This window comes from Phyllostomus discolor, chromosome 14 (genome assembly GCF_004126475.2).
Source record: "Phyllostomus discolor isolate MPI-MPIP mPhyDis1 chromosome 14, mPhyDis1.pri.v3, whole genome shotgun sequence".
Taxonomy (NCBI): Eukaryota; Metazoa; Chordata; class Mammalia; order Chiroptera; family Phyllostomidae; genus Phyllostomus; species Phyllostomus discolor.
The window spans coordinates 28,613,020-28,636,439 of NC_040916.2; the positions used below are offsets into that span (position 1 = coordinate 28,613,020).

The 23,420-nt window shown below is 49.0% G+C and overlaps 3 protein-coding genes and 1 long non-coding RNA gene across 4 annotated transcripts; 2 read left to right on the forward strand and 2 right to left on the reverse strand.

The window, feature by feature from the left end:
• Positions 1-487: 487 nt before the first annotated feature.
• Positions 488-17,472, reverse strand: LOC114489384 (histone H1.4-like). The gene is made up of 2 exons (XM_028503331.2): positions 17,454-17,472; positions 488-1,539 (listed from the first exon to the last, which is right to left on the reverse strand). Exons 1-2 carry the CDS (start codon positions 17,467-17,469, stop codon positions 902-904), a joined length of 654 nt encoding a protein of 217 aa, XP_028359132.2. The 5' UTR covers positions 17,470-17,472; the 3' UTR covers positions 488-901.
• On the reverse strand, positions 5,083-11,300 carry LOC114489394 (histone H2B type 1-C/E/F/G/I). The gene is made up of 3 exons (XM_028503343.2): positions 10,890-11,300; positions 9,828-9,831; positions 5,083-5,092 (listed from the first exon to the last, which is right to left on the reverse strand). The coding sequence occupies exon 1, from the start codon at positions 11,270-11,272 to the stop codon at positions 10,892-10,894; it is 381 nt and encodes a 126-aa protein (XP_028359144.1). The 5' UTR covers positions 11,273-11,300; the 3' UTR covers positions 5,083-5,092; positions 9,828-9,831; positions 10,890-10,891.
• LOC118498210 (histone H4) lies at positions 7,591-8,039 on the forward strand. The gene has a single exon (XM_036015687.1). The coding sequence runs from the start codon at positions 7,634-7,636 to the stop codon at positions 7,943-7,945; it is 312 nt and encodes a 103-aa protein (XP_035871580.1). The 5' UTR covers positions 7,591-7,633; the 3' UTR covers positions 7,946-8,039.
• Positions 17,473-21,059: 3,587 nt separating the features above from the next.
• LOC118498216 lies at positions 21,060-22,843 on the forward strand. Its single transcript, XR_004900743.1, has 2 exons — positions 21,060-22,076; positions 22,624-22,843. It is a non-coding gene; the product is annotated as an uncharacterized LOC118498216 (long non-coding RNA).
• Positions 22,844-23,420: the final 577 nt, after the last annotated feature.

The following is a 23,420-nucleotide window of genomic DNA, read 5'->3' on the forward strand; positions in this document are numbered from 1 at the left end:
GTCTTTGAGACCGCAGCTCCCCGGTTTCCTACAAAGGCGAAAATAGGGAAACAACCATCTTGCAAATACAGGCTTTTGTGGTTCAGTTCATTTGCCACACATTTGGTCAAGAAGTTTTAGCTTGGGGCGTTTGGTGAACACGGACTTCTAAATAGCTCTCCAGTTTTTTCTACATAAAGCTCCAGGTTTGATGGAATAAATCCTCCTAGAACCCAGAAATCCGATTCAAAAGCACGCCAACATCTTAGTGTAGTGATCTTACCCTTAGGCAAAGTTGCAGGTGATAATAGCATTACCATATTATTTCAATGTGAGTACAGAAAGCTTTATTTGGCTCTTAGTGCCATAGCCAGCACTACAGCGCCTTTTAAAAGATGTAATTTTAAGGGTGCAATGCAGGAAATGACTCAATACTGGGAACAGTTGGGAAGGACAATAAAAAGAACCCTGTAATCATTACAATGTAATGGAAAGTACTTAATTGTCATGGCTCTGAACAGCTTTATTTTTTTAAGTGGAAGCTGGTCTGCATTTTCTACTCCCAAATGGTACACAAATGCTCACGCATAGCCCTCAGTCACACTGAGCAATAAAAAATGTCTACAGCATGATACTTGTAATCACCATGGCTGGTCTGCAGCATCAACTTTTGAGTGAAAAGCTGCAAGAGCAAGTGCTAACCTTGTATATACTCTCTTTACAGTGCAGGATCCTTTCTGGTAAAAGTACTTGTGTACTTGCTTGTGTTACTATGCAGACCGCTAAGAACCAGAAAGTATATAAACAGTCCCTCCATCCTCCACCCCCAACCCCCATCCAGTGCAAGTACATCACAAGCTCTTTACCAGATTGCTTGGGTGGCTCTGAAAAGAGCCTTTGTATTCTCAGACAGTCTCACTCCTCACTTCTTTTGGGGGGCAGCCTTCTTGGGTTTGGCTGCCTTTGGCTTGGCCGTCTTGGGCTTGGGGGCTTTGGCCTTGGCTGGACTTTTGGGCGCCTTCTTGGGTTTCGCTGCTTTCACCTTTTTCGGGCTCTTGGTCACTTTCTTGGCTCCTGCAGCCGCCGCCGGCTTCTTCGCCTTCTTCGGGGTCTTCTTAGCGCTCTTCTTGGGGGTGGCTGACCCCGCGGCCTTCTTGGCCGCCCCAGCAGCCTTCTTGGGCTTGGCCGCGCCCGCTTTCTTGGTCTTGGGCTTGGCCTCCCCGGAGGCCGCCTTCTTGTTGAGCTTGAAGGAGCCCGAGGCGCCGGTGCCCTTGGTCTGCACCAGGATGCCCTTGCTCACCAGGCTCTTGAGGCCCAGCTTGATGCGGCTGTTGTTCTTCTCCACGTCGTAGCCCGCGGCTGCCAGCGCCTTCTTGAGCGCGGCCAGCGACACGCCGCTGCGCTCCTTGGAGGCGGCCACGGCCTTGGTGATGAGCTCGGACACCGATGGCCCGGACGCCTGGCGCTTGGAGCCGCCGGCGGACTTGCTGGCCTTCTTCTTCACCGGTGTCTTCTCCGCAGCGGGAGCAGGTGGCGCGGCGGGGGCGACTTCAGACATGGCTGTCAGTGCAGACACTAGCAGTCAAAAAAAAAAATAAAGTCTCCGAATTCAGAGGCCAAGACGGTGAGCGCGTCTATATAAACACACGGCGGCGCCGCGCGCTGATTGGTTCATTGCTAAGCCTTCCGCTCTGACAGCTCTGCAGGCTCAGCTCGGGCCCGGAGTTGTGTTTGTTCCAGTTCAGGAAAGCTAAAAAATTAAAATTTCTTGCCGAGGAGTCACACCAATTCTGCTGTACAATGCACAGGGACAGCTCAAGCTTTGAGGCCGTCATCATTTTTCCTCCTGGTTCGTATCGCCTCGGTCTCAGCAATTGTCAAAACCCCCCGACACTGTGAGAGATTCGCATGTCAGAGAGTCCACTTGTTGATTTTTGTTTAAATTATAATTTTTTCCCTCTGTTCCTTCAACATCTTTCTCTCTAATGATGTCCTATACCTTCTTGGCTTCTCATACACTTCACCAACTGCTTTATTTTCATTGAGGTTTACCCAGAAAATCTCTTTCGTATGAGGAGGAATAACACAGGCTCTTAAAGGATTTCTCTGCAAGAACCATACTAAAGGATGCTTGTAATAACCACAATTCCCAATAAGAAAAGCCTTTGTTTTGTCTGCAAAAAGCTTTATCATAGCTTTTTCTGACTACTTGGAGGGCTAGGTAATTTTTGTCTCCCAGCAGTCAACATTTAATTAGGAAAATGGGAAGTGGAACATTCACTGAGGGTTTTGTCGCTGCGCTTGAGGTTGGGGCAGTAGCTGAAGCAGAAGAGATTCAGGGAGGGGCATAAAGGAGAGTTGGATTCTTTTTCAGGTTAAAAAATTCTTGTTTTCTTAGGGGAGGTCGGTTATTCAAATGTTCACCAGCTATTGGGGTATAGAAGTTTGTCGTGCTTGGGGAACCTAAATTTTCACAAAGTATTCACATGATAACACCGTTGAGGTGTTATCACCTATATGTAGCTCACACACATCTACAATTTCATTACGACAAAGAGATTTAAAAACAAGCATGGATTATATTTACAACTAAAATTCTAATTTAAGGAAGGATCTAGCTTTAGAGGAAACGCATTACAGCGTGTGCTCTATGGTGAGTAAAAAACAGACCGATGGCCCAGGAGGTGGGTAGGGCAAGGGTATCAAGGTCTGGGCTGTTCTCACTGAATGCTATTTTTGCTACACGCTGAAAAACGCAGTATTTTGTAGAGGCAGATGTAACCGAATGAGCTTGACCAGAATCACATCTGTTAAATGAACTGCAGAAATAGAAATCAAGATGCAATTAACTAAATAGTTAACTGTGGTGTGTAAGCAACAGCTAAGCCTCCCTTCAGGGGCACAGAGCCTTGGATATGAACCACTTGTCTCCTTGGCTTGCTTGCTGCATGTAAATGAAACTACCTGCCAGCAACCACATCTCATTCTTGGGTAGAACATGCCAAGTGGCGAGCTCCTTGAGTTTGGTAACAGAGTGATTTGACTTTTTTTTCACTCCTCAAACTATTTGTTTGTCTTCCACATATTGTGGGTATCATGAAGCACACACAGGCTGTGTTTTCCCAGGACTATGAAAGAAAATGCTGGAATCTGACAGCAAAGCAAAAAACAAAACAAAACAAAAAAACAAAACACCCCTCAGGCTTTCTCCTTGATACCATTAAAGTCAACAAAAGACTGATTAATTCATGCATGACATCCAATTCAGACATGAAAAACTAATGAGTTAATAGAAATTAAAACCGTGACTCAAATGCATGAGAGGGGAAGAGAAATAAGCTCAGTACAAATAATATTTATGTGTAGTGTGTATGTACATGCTACAGAGCTCACACACTCTGGTCTTTAAAAATGGTTTGACATTACAGGTTTCCGCAGCACCACCAAAGTACCAGCCGTCCCTCAGCCATCTAAGGGTGGGACATCTCCAAGGTACTTCCCCATTCACCTGCGTGAGTTCACGAGCTGCACTTATGCAGATGACCTCCAAGTCTCTGTCCTGAGGTCTGTTTTGTTGTCTAAGGGTCAAATTGGCATTTCTGACTGCTTGCTGAATGCCTGCCTCTGCGTCTGCAAGACTCTCAACAGGAGCCACCTCACCGAAGTAGCTTCCAAGCAAAGATAACTTTCCAGCCGATATCTTTATGTGATCTTTTGGCAAAAGCACCATGCTTTTATTAACTAACACGAAAACATTTCGATTCTTCCATTTTGTTTGTCACCAAATCCAGGCTGTCACCCAGTTCCGTGCACTCTTCCTACAATCATCGCTCCTCTTTTACTTTGCCCATCGTGGTTGTACTCCAGCCCCTCGCTTCCTTGTCCGGACCAGCTGTTCTCACATGGTGGGCCCTCTTTCTCTGGTTCTCTCATTTTCTCCTCTGTATTGCTCTCAGGGAATATTCCTCGTGAGCCTCACGTGTGTGTGGCCCACCTTCCGTTGGCTTTCTAATTTAAGAAGAAACACTTCAGTGTGGCATTTGAATTCTTTCACTAACTATAGATTGTGAAGCTGTTAAATCATCATTCTGGCAGCATGGTCTGGTAGGACAAGCATGAGATTTTGAAACCTGTGATATGTATTTCAGTCTGGTTTTGCAGCTCAAAAGCTGCACAATGTCGATCTATTCATGTAACCTGTTAGAGTAAATTTTTCAGGATTTTTTTGTTTGTTTGTGTTTGTTTCCCACTCCTCACCCTATTTTAAAGCCAAGGTTTACGTGAAACTAATCTAATGACATACTTTGAAATGTTTACATATACAATTTCTAGTCCCTTAAACTGGATGAAATTGCTCCCTCTTTTGAGCTGCTATATTGATTTCCTCATGTTATCTGCATCCTCGTCCCCTTCGAAATCTTCCCAGCAGACTAAACAACCAGGACTATGTTCGGTCTGTCAGACGTGGCCTGCAGTCCTTTCTATATAGGAATGAGCACAGATCACACTCAGGGAGACTTTGTGGAACCAGGACTCGAGAGGTTCCTGAATCCCATTCCCGGGCTTCATTCTGTTCCTGTAGCCCCTGCCTACATGCTCGCTTTGTGCGCTGCCAGGCTCTGCACGGCACTGCTGACACAGAAGTGCCGCACACGTGCGCTGTTCATTTTAAACTGAATGAGAACCCAACCCCACTGACCGGGGCCTTGGACTCCATTGACGGTGCAGAGCAGTTACGAAGTGAATCGCCTGTCTTGAGTTTCTGCCATTGGGCTCTGAGTGGCCCCACATGCCTGTCTAGAGAGCTTCGGTCTCCGCACTAACACAGGTAGAGGAACGCGAGTTTCTGCAGCCCTGTTCCTGTCAGATGTGATAAAGGACGGTGGAGCCTAGTGGACTCTTCCTCCCTCCAGATGCTGGGGAAAGAAAACAATGCTGTCAACAGAATGACCTTTCCGTATCCATATACTTTAGAAAAACGAAATTTATTTTTGAGTAACATTAACAGATTTACATACATGTGAGTTAGCACACAAGGGACCGTAGTTAGGGAAGGATTTCGCATGTCTTATAAGGCAGAAGAAAGAAAAACGTGATCATTTTCAGAGACGGGCTACACCTTGTGACAATCTCGGGTATGTGTCTCTTCTGAGAGACGACCCACCTAAGTCCAGAGGCCACACATCCACCGAGTATTCGTCCCACCACCCGGGAGGGACCTCTCCACTATGAAAGCCGAAGGCGGGGCTGAATCTGTAGAAAAATTTCTCTCCATTTCTAAGGGAAGAGTGGAAACTCAGACTCCCTCTTTCTCCAAGAAAACTCTCTAAGAAAACAAAGAGAAATGACCTCTTTACTGTATATAAGTGGAGAAAAACCATCGTCGTTTTTCTGACGCCTCCGTCAGGGCACTGACACAAAGGAGAGTTTCATTCTAACACGACGGATTGGCCAGCGCTGCTCTCCGCCTGTCCTCGACATCCGGAGCCCGTCCAGGCTGCTGGGGCCCCACGGAAGAGGGATTCTCAACCATCTCTGCGTCGTTGACTTTTCCATACAGCTGAGGATGCGTATGGGCCCATTCCCGGAGGAACTCTTGTAAACGTTTAAGAAAATAGGCGTAGGATGACAAAGAAAAGCCATTATGTTCAAATAGTGTTATCAAACTTATCCAAAATCCAAATCTGTGAATATTGACATGTGTGCTTTTTATCAATACTTGAAACCACAAGATTACCCGCATGACCAAGAATTACCACAGCTTACGTGGAGAAATACCTTTAAATGATTTGTTGAGATGCTGACAGCTGAAGCGCATTGTGGCAATACTAGAGTGCAGGCCCCGCCAGTCACTCTGTGAGCTGCCCGCTGCCCCAGGCAGAGGACATGTGAGCGTTCAGCGGGGGGATGGTGACAACTCAGATGAAGTTTTTGTTCTCTGTACACAAGTGCCCAATGCTCTGCACCCCGTGCGTGTGTCACCGCTGGAGAACTCCACTCGGGGGGTTGTGTCCACTTGTGTCCGTCAACTCACCCAGCAGCTTTGATGAGCTTGTCCATCCTTACCACCTTCCTTCCCAGGGAGACCCAAGTTAGGGGCCTCCTGCTCCCCAGTTTTCATCTCTCTTGTGAGAGAGTTCCAGTGAGAGACAACACCTATAGTGGAAGGGAGACAGCAGGTGTGTTTGTGAAAAACACCTGAGCTGCAAGTCAGCGCCCAGCTAGTCTGAGTGCCCCTGCTACTGGGATTCTAGGGGTTGTGTGCTTGCAGCCAGCTTCTAGGTTCCCCTCCCTCCTGCCCTCTCTAGACCCTGGGATTAATACACGGTTTCAAAGCCGTTCTTTTTCAGAGAGTGGAAACGACGCACACAGAATCTCAGCGGCTCCCCTCCTCCTGCACTGTCGTAATTTTTCTTGCGATGTTCAGAATGCCTGCCAATCTTCTCTGGCCAGGCTCTGCACAAATGAGTGAGACAGGTCTCCTTCCCCCTCTCTGCCTTGGTTTGCACTCCATCCTGCCTAACACAGCCCAGGGAGGAAAAGCCAAGGCTGCCCAAAGTCAGCCTGACCTCCCCAAGAGAATGAATAAGGAATTAATTATCAAGCATTTATTATTTTGAGTTGTTCTCAGAAGAAAGGTCGGGTTCAGGAAGGAGGCCCCCTGAAGTGTGCCACCTTGGCACACGGCTAATTTGGAGCTGAAATCATTAAAGCCCAACAAAGCCAGGAAGAGTTTCTTCTTACTTTTAAATCTCATTACAACTAAAAACCTGCTCCAGGAAGGAAGCATTGTCATGGCTATCTTACCACATTCAATTTAGCACTTATGAGTTAAGGGTGGTAGACAGGAAGGATCCATGCCTAAATCCATTCACCAGGTTTTCCTCTGTACTGTTTCTGAGTTCTCCAGCAAGAACCCCGCCCCCCCCACATTCTCCTCCTGTAGGCTGCCTATTTCCCCCTGTGAAACCCCAGACCCCTCCCCTTTTTCCATTATCCAAAAGGACACATGTCTCATTTTGCCTGTCTTGGAATTTTCATTCTTATACGAATTCCCCTTATGCATGTATTAAAATTTTATTTTCTCCCACTAATGTCGCTTTTAATTTATTAGTCCAGCTAGAAGAGCTTGGAAGAAAATTACTTTTTTTTTCGCAGCCCCACAGAAGCTTTAGCAAATTAGGACACTCTGTTAGGTCCGTCGCTTTAGAGGGGTGCTTACTGAAAAGAGGAATAATTAATGTTGACGTACTCTTTATTTACAGAAGTTAAACAATTTCCATAGGTTAGCTCTTTTAAGTGTCTTATAAAGAACAGGCGTTAAGTCATTATTTCATATTTTGGGAAACCTAAAGTACAAGTGTTAAGCTTCTTTGTGGAACGTGTGTAAAACATCGCACTTAATGGCTCCAAGCATTGCATGCAAACACATACACGCCCACAGACAGCAGCGTTTATCAAGTGCCAAGAGCAGGATTCAGTGTTGCTTCCGGGTCTCGGCAGCTCCGAGCAAGGACAAATGAACGAAGAGGTGGAACTGAGTTGGTCACCGCCCCTGTTTCTGCGGTTTCCAATCAGGTCCGACATGTTCCTATAAAAATGCTGAGTGGGGCAGCAGCAGCGCTGCGCTGCAGGCTTAGCGGTTGCTCTCACCATGTCTGGCCGCGGCAAAGGCGGGAAGGGGCTCGGCAAAGGCGGCGCCAAGCGCCACCGCAAGGTGCTGCGCGACAACATCCAGGGCATCACCAAGCCCGCCATCCGGCGCCTGGCCCGCCGCGGCGGCGTCAAGCGCATCTCCGGCCTCATCTACGAGGAGACCCGCGGGGTGCTCAAGGTGTTCTTGGAGAACGTGATCCGGGACGCCGTCACCTACACGGAGCACGCCAAGCGCAAGACGGTCACGGCCATGGACGTGGTCTACGCGCTCAAGCGCCAGGGCCGCACCCTCTACGGCTTCGGCGGCTAAGTCACCTGCCCGTTCGCTTACAAAGCAAAACCAAAGGCCCTTTTTAGGGCCACCTACCCACTCAATAAAAAGAGCTGTCACTTCATGATACTTATGCGGGTATTTTTGCATTCGTGAGATTTGGTACTGTCACTGGTGGGTCGTAATTTGTTTTGAGGTTTTTTGTGCGCTTTCCACTATTCCAGGTTTAAATTCATAGAAGTTTACTATATACTAAACAGCGTAGTAAGGTTTAAAAGTAGAGAAGTGAATACTAGTACCTTTTTAAACAAAATGTTGGTTTTTATAGCAGGGCTGTGGGTATGTAAGTATTGCACAAATCTGGGTAGAAGTGACTCAGACCTGGGATTAAAAACCTTTTTCAAGTTAGGGAGGTGCTGGGTTTCGACTGGGCTGAGGACAGCAGGTCCCAGAGATGGTAGAACAGTGTATGGAACAAGAGTTCCTGAATGACCGGAGGGGGTGGGGCCCATCTGCCCCACAGCTGGACGAGTCAGGGGTCTGTTCTGGTGGACCAGAATAACAGCTACATTGTTGTTGAGTGTTTGTAATAGCTGCTTAACTTGACTGAACACGGTTTCCTATTTGTTCAGCAGGATGGGCTGTCTATTTGCCTGAAGTTCCTTTCAAGGAAACCTGATACCAAATGAGCTTTTTCCTTGGTACCTCCAGTGTGTCCATGCCGGATGGAACCCCAGGGCTCGTTACGTGTTAGGGATTGAGGGCTGGGGCACACGTACGTCTTAGGCACTTGGAATCTGGGAGTTTTAAAGTAATGCCCCTCTTTAGAAGCATAGTTCTCGACAATACGTGGATCAAACCTTTCCGAGAATCTGCTGGACACTGTGCATGCAAACATGGACATCTCAGGGGCTCACACACCTACAGCAGCGTTGGTTCGCTTTTCCATATATCATGTTCTCAAAGCACAGTGCTGGGTAGGCAGCCCTCACGTGATCTGAGAACGTAGAGAAGGCCAAGTTCCCAGATCTCCCGAGAGGCGGTGAAGGGAAGTCTGGGTGAGGGACCAGCCCTCTGTGCTTTAAACAAGCCCCCCACCGGGTGACCTTGATGCAGTCTGCTTTGGGGACCACTGCTCCAGATCCTCAGGACATAATTCCGTGCTTGTCCGTTAAGTGGGTGAACCTCGTGGAAGCCGTCTGGCTGCCCGGAAGTCTCAGGCAGGCGCAGGCATCTCCCCAGTGGTCACTTGCCCTCCTCCTCTTCTAATACAGCCCGGTTTCACTCATCTCTCACCTCCCCCCCGCCCCCACCTTGTGCTCCAGGGAGGGCAGAGTTCCACTGCAGCCCCAGGGATGGGCTTCTGACTCAGCCCCGCCAGTCCTCGGGGTCCTGCTCCTCAGTAACCCGGAGTGTGGGGCTGAGTACTCAGCCAGCCCTCGGGGCAGGGAGGGCCTTGAACAGTGGAGGACAGCTTTGCCAAGAACTTGATGAGTAAGTAGAAATGGAGCTGATGAATAAACTCTGAGTAGGGGTGGGGAGAGGGGGCTGGATGTGGAACAAGGGTCATTTCAGGCAGAGGAAAGTTGCCAAGGACTGAAGGCTGAAGAGGTTCACATCCCCCCCCCCCCCCACGAACAGTGAGAAACAAAGAAAACAAAAGTCAAACGACAACAATAATGGAGAAACAAAAAACAAACAGGAGAAAAAGAATCCTCTGAGCCTGGCTTTGAGTTAGATGTGTGTGGGCCAGACTTGGGCCTGAGAACTTACTACAATTTCTGCTTCTGCACGGGGTGGGGCCTGTTGTGTGGGGGCGGGGGGGTGGGGGCACTGAAAGGCTCTGGGTGGCGATAATGCAGGCCCAGGAGTGCTTTTCAGAAGGCACGGTGCCTGGACTAGGAACTAGATTCTCTATGACAGCACTTTCAGTCCTAACTAAACTCAAATAAATTCAAGGTGACCAGACAAGTTAAAAGGCACTTATGATTTGGTAACCTGAAACAACAACAACAACAATCGGTGCCTTTGTGCTTATTTTTCCTTTTTGAGATAATAGAGGGAGGCCGGACAGACTGGCTGGGCAGACTGCCTAGGAATGGGGGCCTCTTGCTGAACTGAGTGTTACAACACTTATGGGGGCGGTGCCGCGAGCCAAACCTTTGTCCCCTATCTTCTCCTCCGGAAGGAACCCTCTGCCTCAGTTCCCCGCTGAGGGCAGGGAAGTGCTGAGGCTTGTATCCTTGGGTCTAACCTCCTTGGCATTGTGCAGTCACAAACTGTAGCTTCCAGACCTCAGTATCCAGCACACGAACGTCTAATAGCATTCCCCCCCCCACCCCCCAGCCCCCGTATCCTTCCTCCCCTGCACGTCCTGACCGCCCCCGGGCCCTCTCCGTTCCTGGCCAAGGTTCCCAAGACGCTGAGCTGAGAGCAGCGGAGACCTGGAGGCCGGATGGGGGGATGGGCTCGGAAGGGAACTCAAGTGACCTGGAGGGAAGGACGCATTGGAGGCTGCAGAGCTGAACAATCTAGTGGAGACTGAATACTGTGTTTCTGAGGTCTAGTTTGTGAAACGAACTAGGCGAGTGTGGATTGTATGCTTTGCCGCTAAAAAAAGAAATGTAAAGACAAAACCCCTTTATTTCCAGTATCTTGTTAAAGATTGGGAAAGAAAAACAAAGTTGCAGTGACCATTGTTCCCTCCCTGGAGCTGAAGCTGCCTAACAGGTTCAACCCGAGATAACACGCTTAGCCAGGGCTCTAAAGGGCCTCAGGCAAAGGGCGCGGGACCAGGAAGTAATTAGCCCGCACAAAGGAACGGAGCCGGCGGGCGGCAGCGACACCTACCGGACGCTCCGCCCACCTACATCAGGATTTCCAGAAGTCACTGCAGCCATGTCAGTGCGCAACTGTTTATAGGAAAACATGAGTGGCTCTGAAAAGAGCCTTTGGGGTTGGGAGGCAAGCGGCTTCCCGGCGCGTCTACTTGGAGCTGGTGTACTTGGTGACCGCCTTGGTGCCCTCGGACACGGCGTGCTTGGCCAGCTCCCCGGGCAGCAGCAGGCGCACGGCCGTCTGGATCTCCCGCGACGTGATGGTCGAGCGCTTGTTGTAGTGCGCCAGGCGCGACGCCTCGCCCGCGATGCGCTCAAAGATGTCGTTCACGAACGAGTTCATGATGCCCATGGCCTTGGACGAGATGCCCGTGTCGGGGTGCACCTGCTTGAGCACCTTGTACACGTACACCGAGTAGCTCTCCTTGCGGCTGCGCTTGCGCTTCTTGCCGTCCTTCTTCTGGGCCTTGGTCACGGCCTTCTTGGAGCCCTTCTTCGGGGCGGGCGCGGACTTGGCTGGCTCAGGCATGGTCGCAGAAGAGGCGAAACTAGCAAGAGACAAAGTAACGGCAGAGCACGGTGTGTCCTTTTTTATATAGAACCTGACATGCAAATAAGGTGACAAAGTAAAGGCCTGTGTCTGATTGGTGGGTATTCAGAACAACGTCAAAAGAATTAGCTCTGTCCAATCAGGACGCAAGAATTCCAAATTTGCATTTTCATTCGTTAAAATGAAGTTGCAGTTTTAAACAATGACACGATTCTTTTTCTCGCCTAAAAAGGATTATAGAAAGTGCCGCCTCGCACTTTCCTTAGGTCACCGTGTCAGGGCGCGTGCCGCAGGGCTGCAGGGCGCCAACGCATCTGGAAGTTTCAATCCAGATGCGACGCTGGGAAAGAACTGAACAGAAATAGGGGCTTTCCGTCACCCAGAGCAATCCGGGGACGCTGTCCCTGCAGACACAATGCAGAAACAAAGCCTGAAAATAAAGGGCAGGAATTGAAAGCTCAGTGAGAAAGCAGAACAATATTGCTTGTCGGGAAGCGGGGGAGGAACGTGTTGGTCAGCATGGCTGCAGCTCTTCCTGTGGGGAAGTAGCGCAGCGTTCCCAGTCTAGTCACGGAGGAGGGTCCCACATAGTTCTGCAGTCTAACTAGTTCAACGGTTTAACAATAAAATTAAAGTGAAAAAAAAAAAAAACCGGACTGTTTAACAGCTCTGTTTTAAATTACTATCCTCTGGCTGAAATGGGCATGTCACCTACTTATTTTATTCCTGTCTTTTTGCAGAGAGATGTCTCCCTGAACTTGCTTTTTTTCCTAACAGGGCAGTCTGGCACCCAAGAGGACCGCACTGGAGTCTATGATGTTGCACCTTTGTTTGCCAATAGTTCATTTGTTCTCACTTCAGTACTGAGGAAGTTTCCAGAAGGCCTGCCTATTCAACTTCATTATTCCTTCCTTATTCCCAGTGTAGTCAGTGTGCAAGTGCTCAGCATAGCTCATGTGCTTTATACATGACGGTTTACTGAATCATAACACCCTACCTGATTATTCCTCTTTTTTTTCATTTTACAGAAAAGTAAACGATATATACCTAGAGTGGCAGGGGCTGGATTTTTCTGTAATTATAAACCATTTGCCGCCCCTTTCCAACGGTAAGATAAGCTACCGCTCTTTTCGTTCAGCCCCTGTGGTCCGTTCATGAGCACGTGGTTGTCCGCAGAGCTGGGCTTTGGCAAACAGGCTGGCCCAGCTGTTGCCCGGCTGCTGCGGTCCTGCTCTTCAGGCCCGGCTCTTGCCCCGAGAGATCGCCCAGTTTTCCTAACTGGAGCCTCACGCAGCCCTGCTGGCCTTGGCTGGCCTGCCTCCTGGAGGACTGGGCTGCACTTCCACGGACCCTGCTTCCCACTTAACGCAATAGCTTGTTTTCTACTTGGGGTTGGCTCGTGGACTTGTGGTCCTTGGGGCAGCAGCAGCGAGTCACGGAGGAGCTGGTTAGAAACGCAGACTCCTAATCTCCACCCCAGACCTACAAATCAGACTCTGCCGCCCACCGAGGTCTTCCCGTGATCTGTGTGCTCCGGTTTCCGAAGGAGGGCGCTAAGGGGTCTTTGATCTTCACCTGCAGGGAAGGCGTTCTCCAGGAAAAACAAGGGGCATAAAGGGGCGCTACCCAGAACCCTTTCTACTTTCCATACATATTTTTAAACACCCTCCTTTTCCATTCCTTGTCTAGGATCATCTGTTATTAGCATTGCCATTAGCTTGTTTTTGTTGTTAGTTTATATTAGCATCATCCGTTGAGACTGCTAATGTGTTTCCTTTATGGCTGGAGTTGAAGGCCACCAATTGAGAGCCAAAGCTCTGGAGTTAAATCAACATGCCTCACTTTAGGTGTGAAAATTCCTCTAGCAGTACTCAGATTTCATCCTCCCCGTGAGATTTCACGATGAAAATGGCTCCTCTTTGTACTAGTACATGCCACACTCTGGGACTAACGTACATGGTCTGCAAACACAAGACGTTTGTGGTCTGATTCACTTCCAAATACGAAAAAAAAACACGAATAAGTAAAAGCATCAAATCAATAATCTTTGGCCATTTGCTCAAGTGTAGCCTTTGGGTTTATAGGCTTTAAATAAAGGACATAAGGGATCAAACAACCAATGTTTTAAGTGTGTGAATCATTAAGTAGATTGTTAAAGAAAAAGCCAAGGCCCAAAATGACATAGCTCGTGCTCAAGATACAAAACCTAGGTTCATTTTAATACCTGATCTAATTATAGTTTCAATGTCTCCTGGAAACATAATCCTAAAGAAGAAATCAGGAATTTTCTGGTCAAGCACCAGTGACGTCATCAGTCACGTGGGCCCTCTCCACCCCCCCCCCCCCCCTAGCAGGATGAGGCAATCCACTCGATAAAGCCCTCCTGTTCTCTCTCTGGAGGAAAGGTGCCCCAGAATATGCTTTTACTTTCTTTCGTTAACAGCTTCCTCGCTCCACCCTTTTTCCTATGAAACCTGCTGAGGTGGTCCCACCCCTCAGGGCCCCTTCCAGTCGCTAAACACGGTGCTGCCTGCTTCATGAATTGGTTACAGACAATTAGATCTCAGACTGTACTTGGCTGGATTTTGTGTTTTCCACGAGACAAACCTGGCCACCGTAGAACATGGATCCGTGGAGAGGACTGACCCAAAGTGAAGTGTTCCTTCCACGTGTCCCTGAACCAAGCGACCTAGACACATGGCAGGGCAGACAGAACAGCCCAAGGATTGTGCTGATGAGAGTACAGGGCCAGACTTGGTGATCAGAGCCGTTTGGGGAACGGTTATTGACAGGAGGTGAAAGAGGCTGTTGCCATAGCACCCAGGTGAGGTTGCATAAGACCTGCAGGCTCCTCAAGGGGTAACCAAAGGGACTGTCTTCTCAGAAAGAAGAGTTAATAAGACTAGAAACAACTTTGTATAGAAAAATAAGAGCAACAAGAGATTTGATTGGATAGCAGATCAGGTAATGTTTTACGCTGAGGACATCCAGTTCTCTGGACGGACTCTTAAGGAGGCTGAGGGTGGGTGAAGGTTCAGGGGCCCCAGGGCATGGAGAAAATGTAAAGTTTGGCCCATAAGCGCATTACTGTGATTGGTTGGTGGGGCTAGGAGTTCGGTGAATCATGGATGAGTCAAAGAATGGAAACTTGGAGGATCTGTGTCATAGGTCACCAAAGAGGTCATCCTGGAGTCCTAATTGCTCGGGGGAGAAGGTGGTCCCTGCAGTAAGCCGTGTTTGGAATACAGAGGAGGGGTGGGCGTTCCTATAACCTTTCCTGTGTTTTAGGACCCACAAGTCTCAGATGAAAGTCAGTATTCTCAGTTACGTTCAATGCCATGCCATTGCAATATGGCTGGGTCTGATGTTCAAAACATTTAAAAGTGCAAAATATGAAACGCTTGGTTTTGCTTTAATTTGAAATGAAACTACTGGAACATAACAATTACTTACAAAAAATATCAGCTGGATACCTTGAAAATTGCCTCTCTGGGTAGAGCTTCTGAGCCCCCGTTGGGAGACGGAGCATTTGATGATGGGCTGAAGGCTACTCGGACCCCAGGATCATTCTCTTAAACATAAACACTTCACTCTTGAGTAAGCGGATTTCTCTGATCGACTTTCCCCCATAAAAACTCTCTCCAGATCCGAGAACAGTGATTCGTTTTTTAACATTTACGTAAAATATGAATCCAAAATAAAGGTAGGCATTAACTTTGATGGACTGTGTAATTATTTTGTTACGTGATTGCGGTTTCATGGAAGTTTCAGAAGTTTTTGTTTGCCTTTCTCAGGAAAGTATTGTGTCCCCACTTTGGAATATGTACAATATTTTACCTTTTCATGTTTACTCTTTTATAAAGGTAAAATGTGCATTAGTGTAATGAATGTAATAAAATGCGTATTAAAATGTGTCATGAACATGTGCGTTAGAGTGTGCTTCCTTCATGGGAGCCTGAAAATAAGTCGCGCATGGACTTAAAAAACAGTCGGAAAAAACAAGAACGAGGGGGAAATCTCAAGAGACAGCACAGCATGTACAGAAATATGAACATCAAACACATTTCAGAGCCAAAGTATCGATGGGGCTGGAGCAGGACGCTGGAAGGAAGGACTTTTATTTCCAAGGTGAAAATAAGACCCCGTTTGGTAGCACAGACAGCAAACCAAGGTGGGGGGCGGGGGGGGATACCCTGTCCCACCCACAGGCTCAACTGTCCCTGGAATTCTAGGTATCCTCTGCCCTTCAGCCCCCACCTCAGCTAGGCCCGTTCTCTCCCGGGAGACAGGATCACCCATAAACGCCGCTTGCTCGCTGATAGACTCGGGGACCTTGAACTCCTCGCTGCATTGCCGAGAAGAGCCCGGTTTCCGGGAGTTCCTCCCGTAACAATGCTATTCCGAGAAAGCCTCCCCGATACCCGGAAACCAAATATCCCAGAACAAAATTAAACATTCTTGTTTACTAACAAGCAGCCTGAAATCTCCAGGAACAATAAAAACCGAAGAGCTAAATGAAACCAGAGTGATAAACAGAACCGACTGACTCCCCTGGGGCAAATTTCATAATCAGGATTCTGACAATGAGGTTTGTTAATTAAAGTATGTAGCTGGGGAAGAGGGCCCTTGGCCTGAACTGGAGACTCCTAGCATAAAGCCAGGGTCCCTTGAGAAAGCATAGGGAAAATTTTGTTTTTGAAGGATCCTTAAGAAGAGGGAAAATTTTGTTTTTGAAGGATCCTTAAGAAGAAAGCCTGTGGGTCTGGGCAGGACTGTGTGGAGGAGAGTATGGGAAATTTGCCCCAGGGGTTTAATCACCGAACTACAGTGTAAATTGAATTGCGGCGGGCTCGTAGCGCCACCTAGTGCCCTATGAAGGCAAAGATAAACCCAGAGAAGGGAATGACCTGGAACCCACGTTCTGTAAATGTGCGCACAGCTAAGAAGAAAGGAAAGCAGACGCACCAAACCGAGAGATTAAGAACCATAAGAATGCTGTGGACTCCTCTTACAAAAAAAGTTAGACCTAACATTCACGGGTAACTTTCAAGAGATAGAGGATAATTTGCAAGAAAAAGGGTTATGATTATAAAAAAATGGGGTAGGCAGCAACAACAGCAAAATCTTTCCTATACGCTTCAACCCGAATGATAGCAAGCACAGTTGGGGTTTAACACTTTTACTTTAATGTAAGGAATTAGTAAGCCCTATTTAACAGAAGGCATTTCAATACAAAATAATAGCTCTCTCTTTCTTTGAAAAGGTATAGCTTTATCATTTAAACTAGATAGGAACCAAAAAAAGAGATTAAAAAAAGAGACAAGAGAAAATGGTAGTTTTGTCTTATGAACATTCATAAAAAAAACGCTTTTTAAAAAACAAGCAAATGGAAACCAAGAGATCATACTATTTAAAAATAATAGTAGGCATGTAGAATTTATTCCAAGAATGAAAGAAAAGTTTAACCCCATAAATCTTTCAGTGACAGATAACTAGTAGAAAAAAAATATGTGATAATCTCCATAGATACTGGAAAAATATTTGCATGAAGATGACCCTCTTTCATCATACACACTTTCTTTTTAAATTTTTTATTTTATCATGTATATTTTTAATAGATTAGATTGAGAGAGCGGCTATTTCATTAGGAATAGTTACAGTGAGCATAATATTTAATGAACAATTTTGAAAGGATTCCCAAAAATCCTTTCAAATCCTTAAAAAGTCAAAAAGAAAAAGTTTTGTGGTACCACAGACTGACATGGTACCAAGGGCCCAGTCAACGTCCCAAGACAAAGACAAGAAGTAGAAAGGATAAGGATTCCTTGGAAAAGATGTGATTTTTTAAAGATTTCATTTATTTATTTTTAGAGAGGGAAGGGAGGGAGAAAGAGAGAGAGAGAAACATCAATGTGCGGTTGCTGGGGGCCACGGCCTGCAACCCAGACATGTGCCCTGGCTGGGAATCGAACCTGCGACACTTTGGTTCGCAGCCCGCGCTCCATCCACTGAGCTATGCCAGCCAGGGCAAGATGTGATTTTTAAAAAGATTTTATTTACTTTTTAAAAACAATACTTTATCCCATAGGAGTACTAAGTCTTTTTTTGTTTGTTTGTTTGAGAGAGGGAGATCAGAGAGAGAGATCAACTGTTGTTCCACTTGTTGATGCCCTCATTGGTCAGTTCTTGTATGTGCTCCCACCAGGGACCGAACCTGCAACCTTGGCATATTGGGATGATGCCCTACCCACCTGAGCTATGCGGCCAGGGCCGTGCTTGCTTACTTTTTTAGAGAGAGGGGAAGGGAGAGAGAAAGAGAGGGAGAGGAACGTGATCAGTTCCCTCTCACACGCCCCCTACTGGGGATCTGGCCCCCAACCCAGGCCTGTGTCCTGACTGGGAATCAAACTGGCGACCTTTTCAGGTCGCAGGCCGGCGCTCAACCCACTGAGCCACGGTAACTAGGGCAAAAAGATGTTATCTTTGCTGTTTGAAAATAATATTGATACAGAGAGATCTGATCGGATCCCTGGGGAGGAGGGGGAGAGAACGTAGGAGGAGGTTGCCCAGGCAACAGAGTGTAGGACTGGATTGCCGAAACGCTGAATGCCCCTGGCCTCATGGGCCGGAAGGTGTGAAACCACGAGCTCCGGGCCGGGGGGTCTCGGGGCAGCTCCCTCTTCCTCGGGGGTTCCTGGGCGATGGTGCCGCAGCTGCCCGGGTTTCCCAGTGGAAGGCCATTTGAATCGCTTTCGGGTGGATTTTGGGTGGGAGAAGGAACCCAGGGCGCAGCCCAGGGTCAGGCCGGCCGGTGGAGGGTGGCAGGGTTATCCTCCTCTGGGCGTTGTAGAGGGGTCGAGCTGCGAGGCAGGAGCCTGCCGCTCTTGAGAATTGTGTGGCTTTTGTGTCTTATGTTGTTTGAGTTTGTAAACTAATCCTATAGAGATAAAGCAATTAAAAACAGAGGAATGATGGAACTCAGGTGTTAAAGAGTTTAGCCTCAGCTGATAGGTAGGCTTACGTGATAAAGCGGTATCTAAAGAGTTAAAAAGTTTCACTCCATTGATAAGCTTAATGACTAATACCTGTGGGAAGGTGTTACTCCAAAAGTGTGTGATTTTTGGGTAAAGACTGCTTTCCTTTATCACCAAACCTTTGCCTCTGGAATCTTGACTCTGGTGGCACCCTTGCTGCTTGTGGCTCATTGACCCCAGGGGTGGGCCCGTGGGGTCTCCCAGTGTCCGTGAACTTCTCTGCACGTCTGCTCAAGCCATCAGCAGCCTCGACAACGTGCCTGGCCCATGAAAAGGCAGTGGCTCTGGGCAAAGGCCGGGAAATGAGGTCTGGGTGCGGGCTGCTGTGGGGAAGCCATTGTAGGGACGGCGGCGTGTTGGTGACACGGGCAGATTTGTTTCTGAGTGCTGTTTGGGATAGTGGAGTCATGGATACCGGTTTTGTTTATGTGTTCTCAGGTTTCTTGGATTTTTTTTTTTTTTTTTCTGGTTTGGTTTGGGCTGTACACCCAGCCAATGGCTTCTCTGCTGGCCGGTAGAGGGAGCCCACTGGGTAGGTTTGGGCGGACGGGAGCCATTTTCCAGTGTCCAAGGAGGCGCTGATTCATCGTTGCAACATGGTGCGGCCTGTGGATGTTTGGGTTGTGAGGAACGGTGGGGGTGGGGGGTTCCCTAGGTCATGCCACCATCACGCAAGTGAAACAGAATTGATGCCAGTTAGGCAGATGGGGTGAAATCCGTTCTGTCGATGGGCTTGTGTGGTTGCACAAGAGGGTTTGCCAGGGACAGAGAATCTCTTGATGGCACAGAGAGGGGAGGAGGCCTGAGAACCCCTCGTGGGGAAGGTCCTCGGAGAGCAGCAGGTCCCGTCGCCTCCATCCTTGCCACTCGCCATCCAGACCGGGCAGGCGGGCAGGCTCTCCCAAGTACCTGTTCACCGCTGGTTATAAACGGGGCGAATGGGGGGGGGGCAACGTCCGGGCCAAGAGAATCCCTATGGGACCCCCAAGCCAGCTGGGGCAATTCCCTTGACAGAGCCCCACTGGAGTGCAAAAGAGGGGGGGCAGGTATCCTTCCTGGAACGTTACAGAAAGTGGGAGCTGGAAGGGCTGAAGAAGGGGGTGCCCCAGCGAACGAACCTCAACAGGACACTGGCTGTCCCACCAGAACCAGATGGGGACGCTTCTGAGTTTCCAGAGAGGACCTGTCGGGCCTGCAGGAGGCGCACTCACGCCGACCAGAGGGCACAGAGAGTGGGCGGAGGGTGAACAGGACTTTCATTGGGCAGAGTGCCCCCCGCATTAGGAGGAAGCTCCAGAAGTTAGATGGGGCGTTGGGAGTGAATCCTTCTCAGCCGGTGGACATAGCCTTTGAAGTCCACCACAGCCAGGAAGCAAGGAAGGCCACCGTGTCCTTAGAAACCAGGTGGGGAGGCCGAAGGAGGAGGCAGGATCCTAAAGGAGGGAGGAGAGGCTCCCCAAGTGCCTGGCCATGTGCCTGCTGTGCAGAGGAGGGCCCTGGAGGAGGGAGTGCCTGGAACTGATGAAGGAAAATGGAATCGATTAGGCTTGAATTTTCTAGACTTTTGTACAAATGGACTCATACGGTACGTCCTGTCTGGCTTATGTGGTCAGAAAAATGTCTTTGAGACTTACTCATGTCCTTGTGTCAGTTACGTAAACACGGGACAGGCCAGCGAGCCAGGGCAAGTGGAACGGGGGACGAGGCGGATTCCTGGCCACGCCGTGAACAGCCACCCAGTAAACGGCCAAGTCTGCCTTCTGTGAACTGAGGACACTCGAGAATACATGGTTTACACCTCCCCTCCCCAACCCGAGCGTGAATAGCTTAGATCACCCCACGCAGGGAGACGGAAAGCCGAAACCCCGAGTGCTTCTTTGTGCTCACCACCCCCACAGACGGGAGACCGGGAGACCCAGGGCCCCAGACAGCAGCTGGCAGAGCAGGGTGCTGGTCCCTGTGGCATCCTGTGGGCGACGCATCCCTCCCTGAAGCTGAGGGGGGTCCAGCCCTGGATGCCCCCCGCCCACAGGTGAATTGGGCACTGCCCGGGGAGGACGCAGACCCTGCTGCTGTGGTTGATTCTGAAGGGGACAGCGGTCCTGCACGCCAGCAGGGCATTTGAAAGTCCTCTCCCAGAAAAGGACAGTGATCCCCAACACTCGGTGACAATATTTCTTGTACTTTATTCACGTGCTTACAAAGCCATGGACTCCTTAGCTGCCGGACACTGGGTTTGAGTATGGTCCTTCCCATGGTGAGGGAATAAAAAACAAACTAACTAACAAACAAGCAAGGATTGAGCGTGAGTTACACTTATTTCTGAACGAGCGAAGGCATATACAAAGGTTCTGAAAATGTTGAACCTGGAGAACAAGAAGCCTCGCTCTTGGGTACCTCTTGGGTACCTCTTTGCTTGCCTGGTTTCTTTGCTTGTTTTCTGGCGCTATGGGAACGTGCTTTGAACTTTGCTACTTGGGGCACATCCGAGTCCTGTCTGTTCTTTGGCCTTCAGGACACAGGAGACGCCGTCTGTGAGGTAGGCTGGAAGGAATGCCTTTGCCCTGCGGAAGGCAGGAAGGGCCTTGGGATGCGGGCGGAATCCGGCCTGGGGCCAGGGCGCGTGCCTCTGCTCTGAGATCAGGCGCGAGTCACATCTCCTCCGGGAGGCCAGGGGGTGCACCGGTAGCCCAGATAATGCCTCTGCCACGGGGGCTTTGGGCTGGTTTGGGCCGGTTTGGGCCTGTGTGACTGGTTACGGGGGCCGGCGGGAAAGCAGGCTAAGATCCTAAGGCTGGTTCTAGTCTCCCCCGCTCTTTTGGAACTCTCTTCGCTTTAGATCTTGTTTTCTTTCTGTTCTGGAAGGAAAATGAGGTTTCTGAGAGTTTGTTAAAACTTCACGTCATGTGGAAAGCGAACAACGAAAGGTGTAGGGCATGGAAATGCAATCTTGGTGGGCACTGGAAGGACAAAGGTTTTCCTGCACACGTAGTGTTTCTCTCCCTACCCGATCCCTCCAGAACTTGGCATTCTGAAGGTGGCATAAAGTTTTTTTGCACAAAACCAGTAAGACCCGTTTCCCATGGTGGTTTTCTTAACCAAGTCTTGACCGGAACACCATGCCCGAAGCAGGCAGGCCTGGACTCGGGTGCTTCCCGTAAGGCCTTGAGGAGCCGAGGTGGTTCCTTGTGTGAGTCCCAGCAAAGCAGACTTAACGCTCCTGTGGGGTCAGCTGTTGCTCTTGCTGCGTTTATGCAGACAAACAGGCAAAAATGAAAACCGGACGTAATGCAGTCCCTTTGGGGCCAGGGAGGGTGACCTTCAGGAGAGAAATGGTGCTGGAACAAAAATCACAGGGCTCAGGGGTGGGCACTGGTCTAGTGCAGCTGTCTTCAAAGTTTTGTTTCCACTTGGAGGTTTGTGGAAACTGGGCTTGTGGCATTACCAGAGATGTTCAACTTACAGCAAGAAGGGTTTGTCAGGCTGCCATTGTTGGATGTCATTCCAGCAAACGGCTTCAACTGGATGTCTGCTCGAAAATAAGTCTCAAGGACTCAGAGACTGGTTTGCGATTTGTGGCATAAACTAACCTGTGTGTTCTCACTTGTGTTTTCATAGGGCACATGCCTGGGACGTTACCTGGTGGCTGTTTCCACAACAGAGGCCTCACTGGAAGCCCCTCCTTGCATCACCGTCTCCTGAGTCTCGACGGCCTGGCTGGACTAAGAGGTTGGGTCGGTGAGTATGGGGTGGTCTAGGTTTTCACTTTAAAACTGGTCTCCACCCTGGCTGGTGCGGCTCAGTGGATCGAGTGCTGGCCTGTGAACCTAAAGGTCACCAGTTCAATTCCCAGTCAGGGCACATAGCTGGGATGTAGGCCAGGTCCCCAGTTAGGGATGTGTGAGAGGCAACCAATCGAGGTATCTCTTGCACATCAACGTTTCTCTCCCTCTCTTTCTCCCTCCCTTCTGCTCTCTCTAAAAATAAATAAAATCTAAAAACCAAACAACAAACCCCAAACTGGTTTCCTTTGCTGCCTCAATAGCTTGGACAGACAGGGCGCAAAGGTGTTAAAGGGGGGAATCCTATTTCCGCTGAGCCTGAGTTAGGTGTAGTGGGCAAAAGGGCTTTAGGCAGGTGTGACACTCCTTGCACAAGTTCCTCCAGGGAAGCCACTCTTTTCCTAACATGGGGCATTGCAGAATTGGTCCCTCCCTCCTTCCCTCAGCCAAGCAGTTATGGTTTTGATTGTGCCTTCTAACCCTCTTGCCAAACTTGTTACCTCTGGAGCCCAAGGAGGGTGCCAGCTTGCCCAGCAGTCTCATCCTCTGGACATTGCACATGCCATCTCCCAGGGACAGCCAACCGACCTGGACTTTGCGAGATCCTTCTCTCCTGTGTGAAGGCCTCCCTCCACTCCATACCCCCTTTCTGATGGGGGTCTCTGGACCAGGGGGTGGGTGGGACTATGTCCATGGCCAGTTGGAAGTAGCGGAAGAAGAATGAGACCTCCACCCATTTGCCTTTGTAAAAATACAAAGTCCAGACCTGTTAAAGGGGAAACGGAGAAATCTGATCAGATGAGTGGGGGAAAGCAGGGAGGGGGCAAAGGAGCAGTGTGCTGGGCGTTGCCAAGCAGTCTAGGACGGGATTGGCTGAGAGGCTGAACACCTCCAGAGCCCATGGGATTATGGGCTGGAAGATACGAAATAAAAGAAGGTCTCTCTGGCTCTCTGTACATGCGGCGTTATAGTGCTTGTGGGAAGTGGCCATTCCAAAATTGTGACGCTTTTGAATAAAGGCTCCTTTCCTTTATCTCCAAACCTTGGCCTCTGCAGTTTTGCCTAGAGGGTGGCAGTGGGCAGTGTGACCCCAACTGCTGTTCGGTAACAGCGCATCATTGTGAAAACCCACGAGGACCTATGAGCAGATTTCACAGAGCTCAGTGGGATTGTAGATTTACGAGCATCGTGGCCTTCCTGTAATATCAGCTGTGACTTATCTGCAATTGAAGTAGAAAAATCGGACGCCATTCATAACAGTATAACAGATCCTAAGGATCTAAGACCAAAAAAAATAACATTCCAGACCTA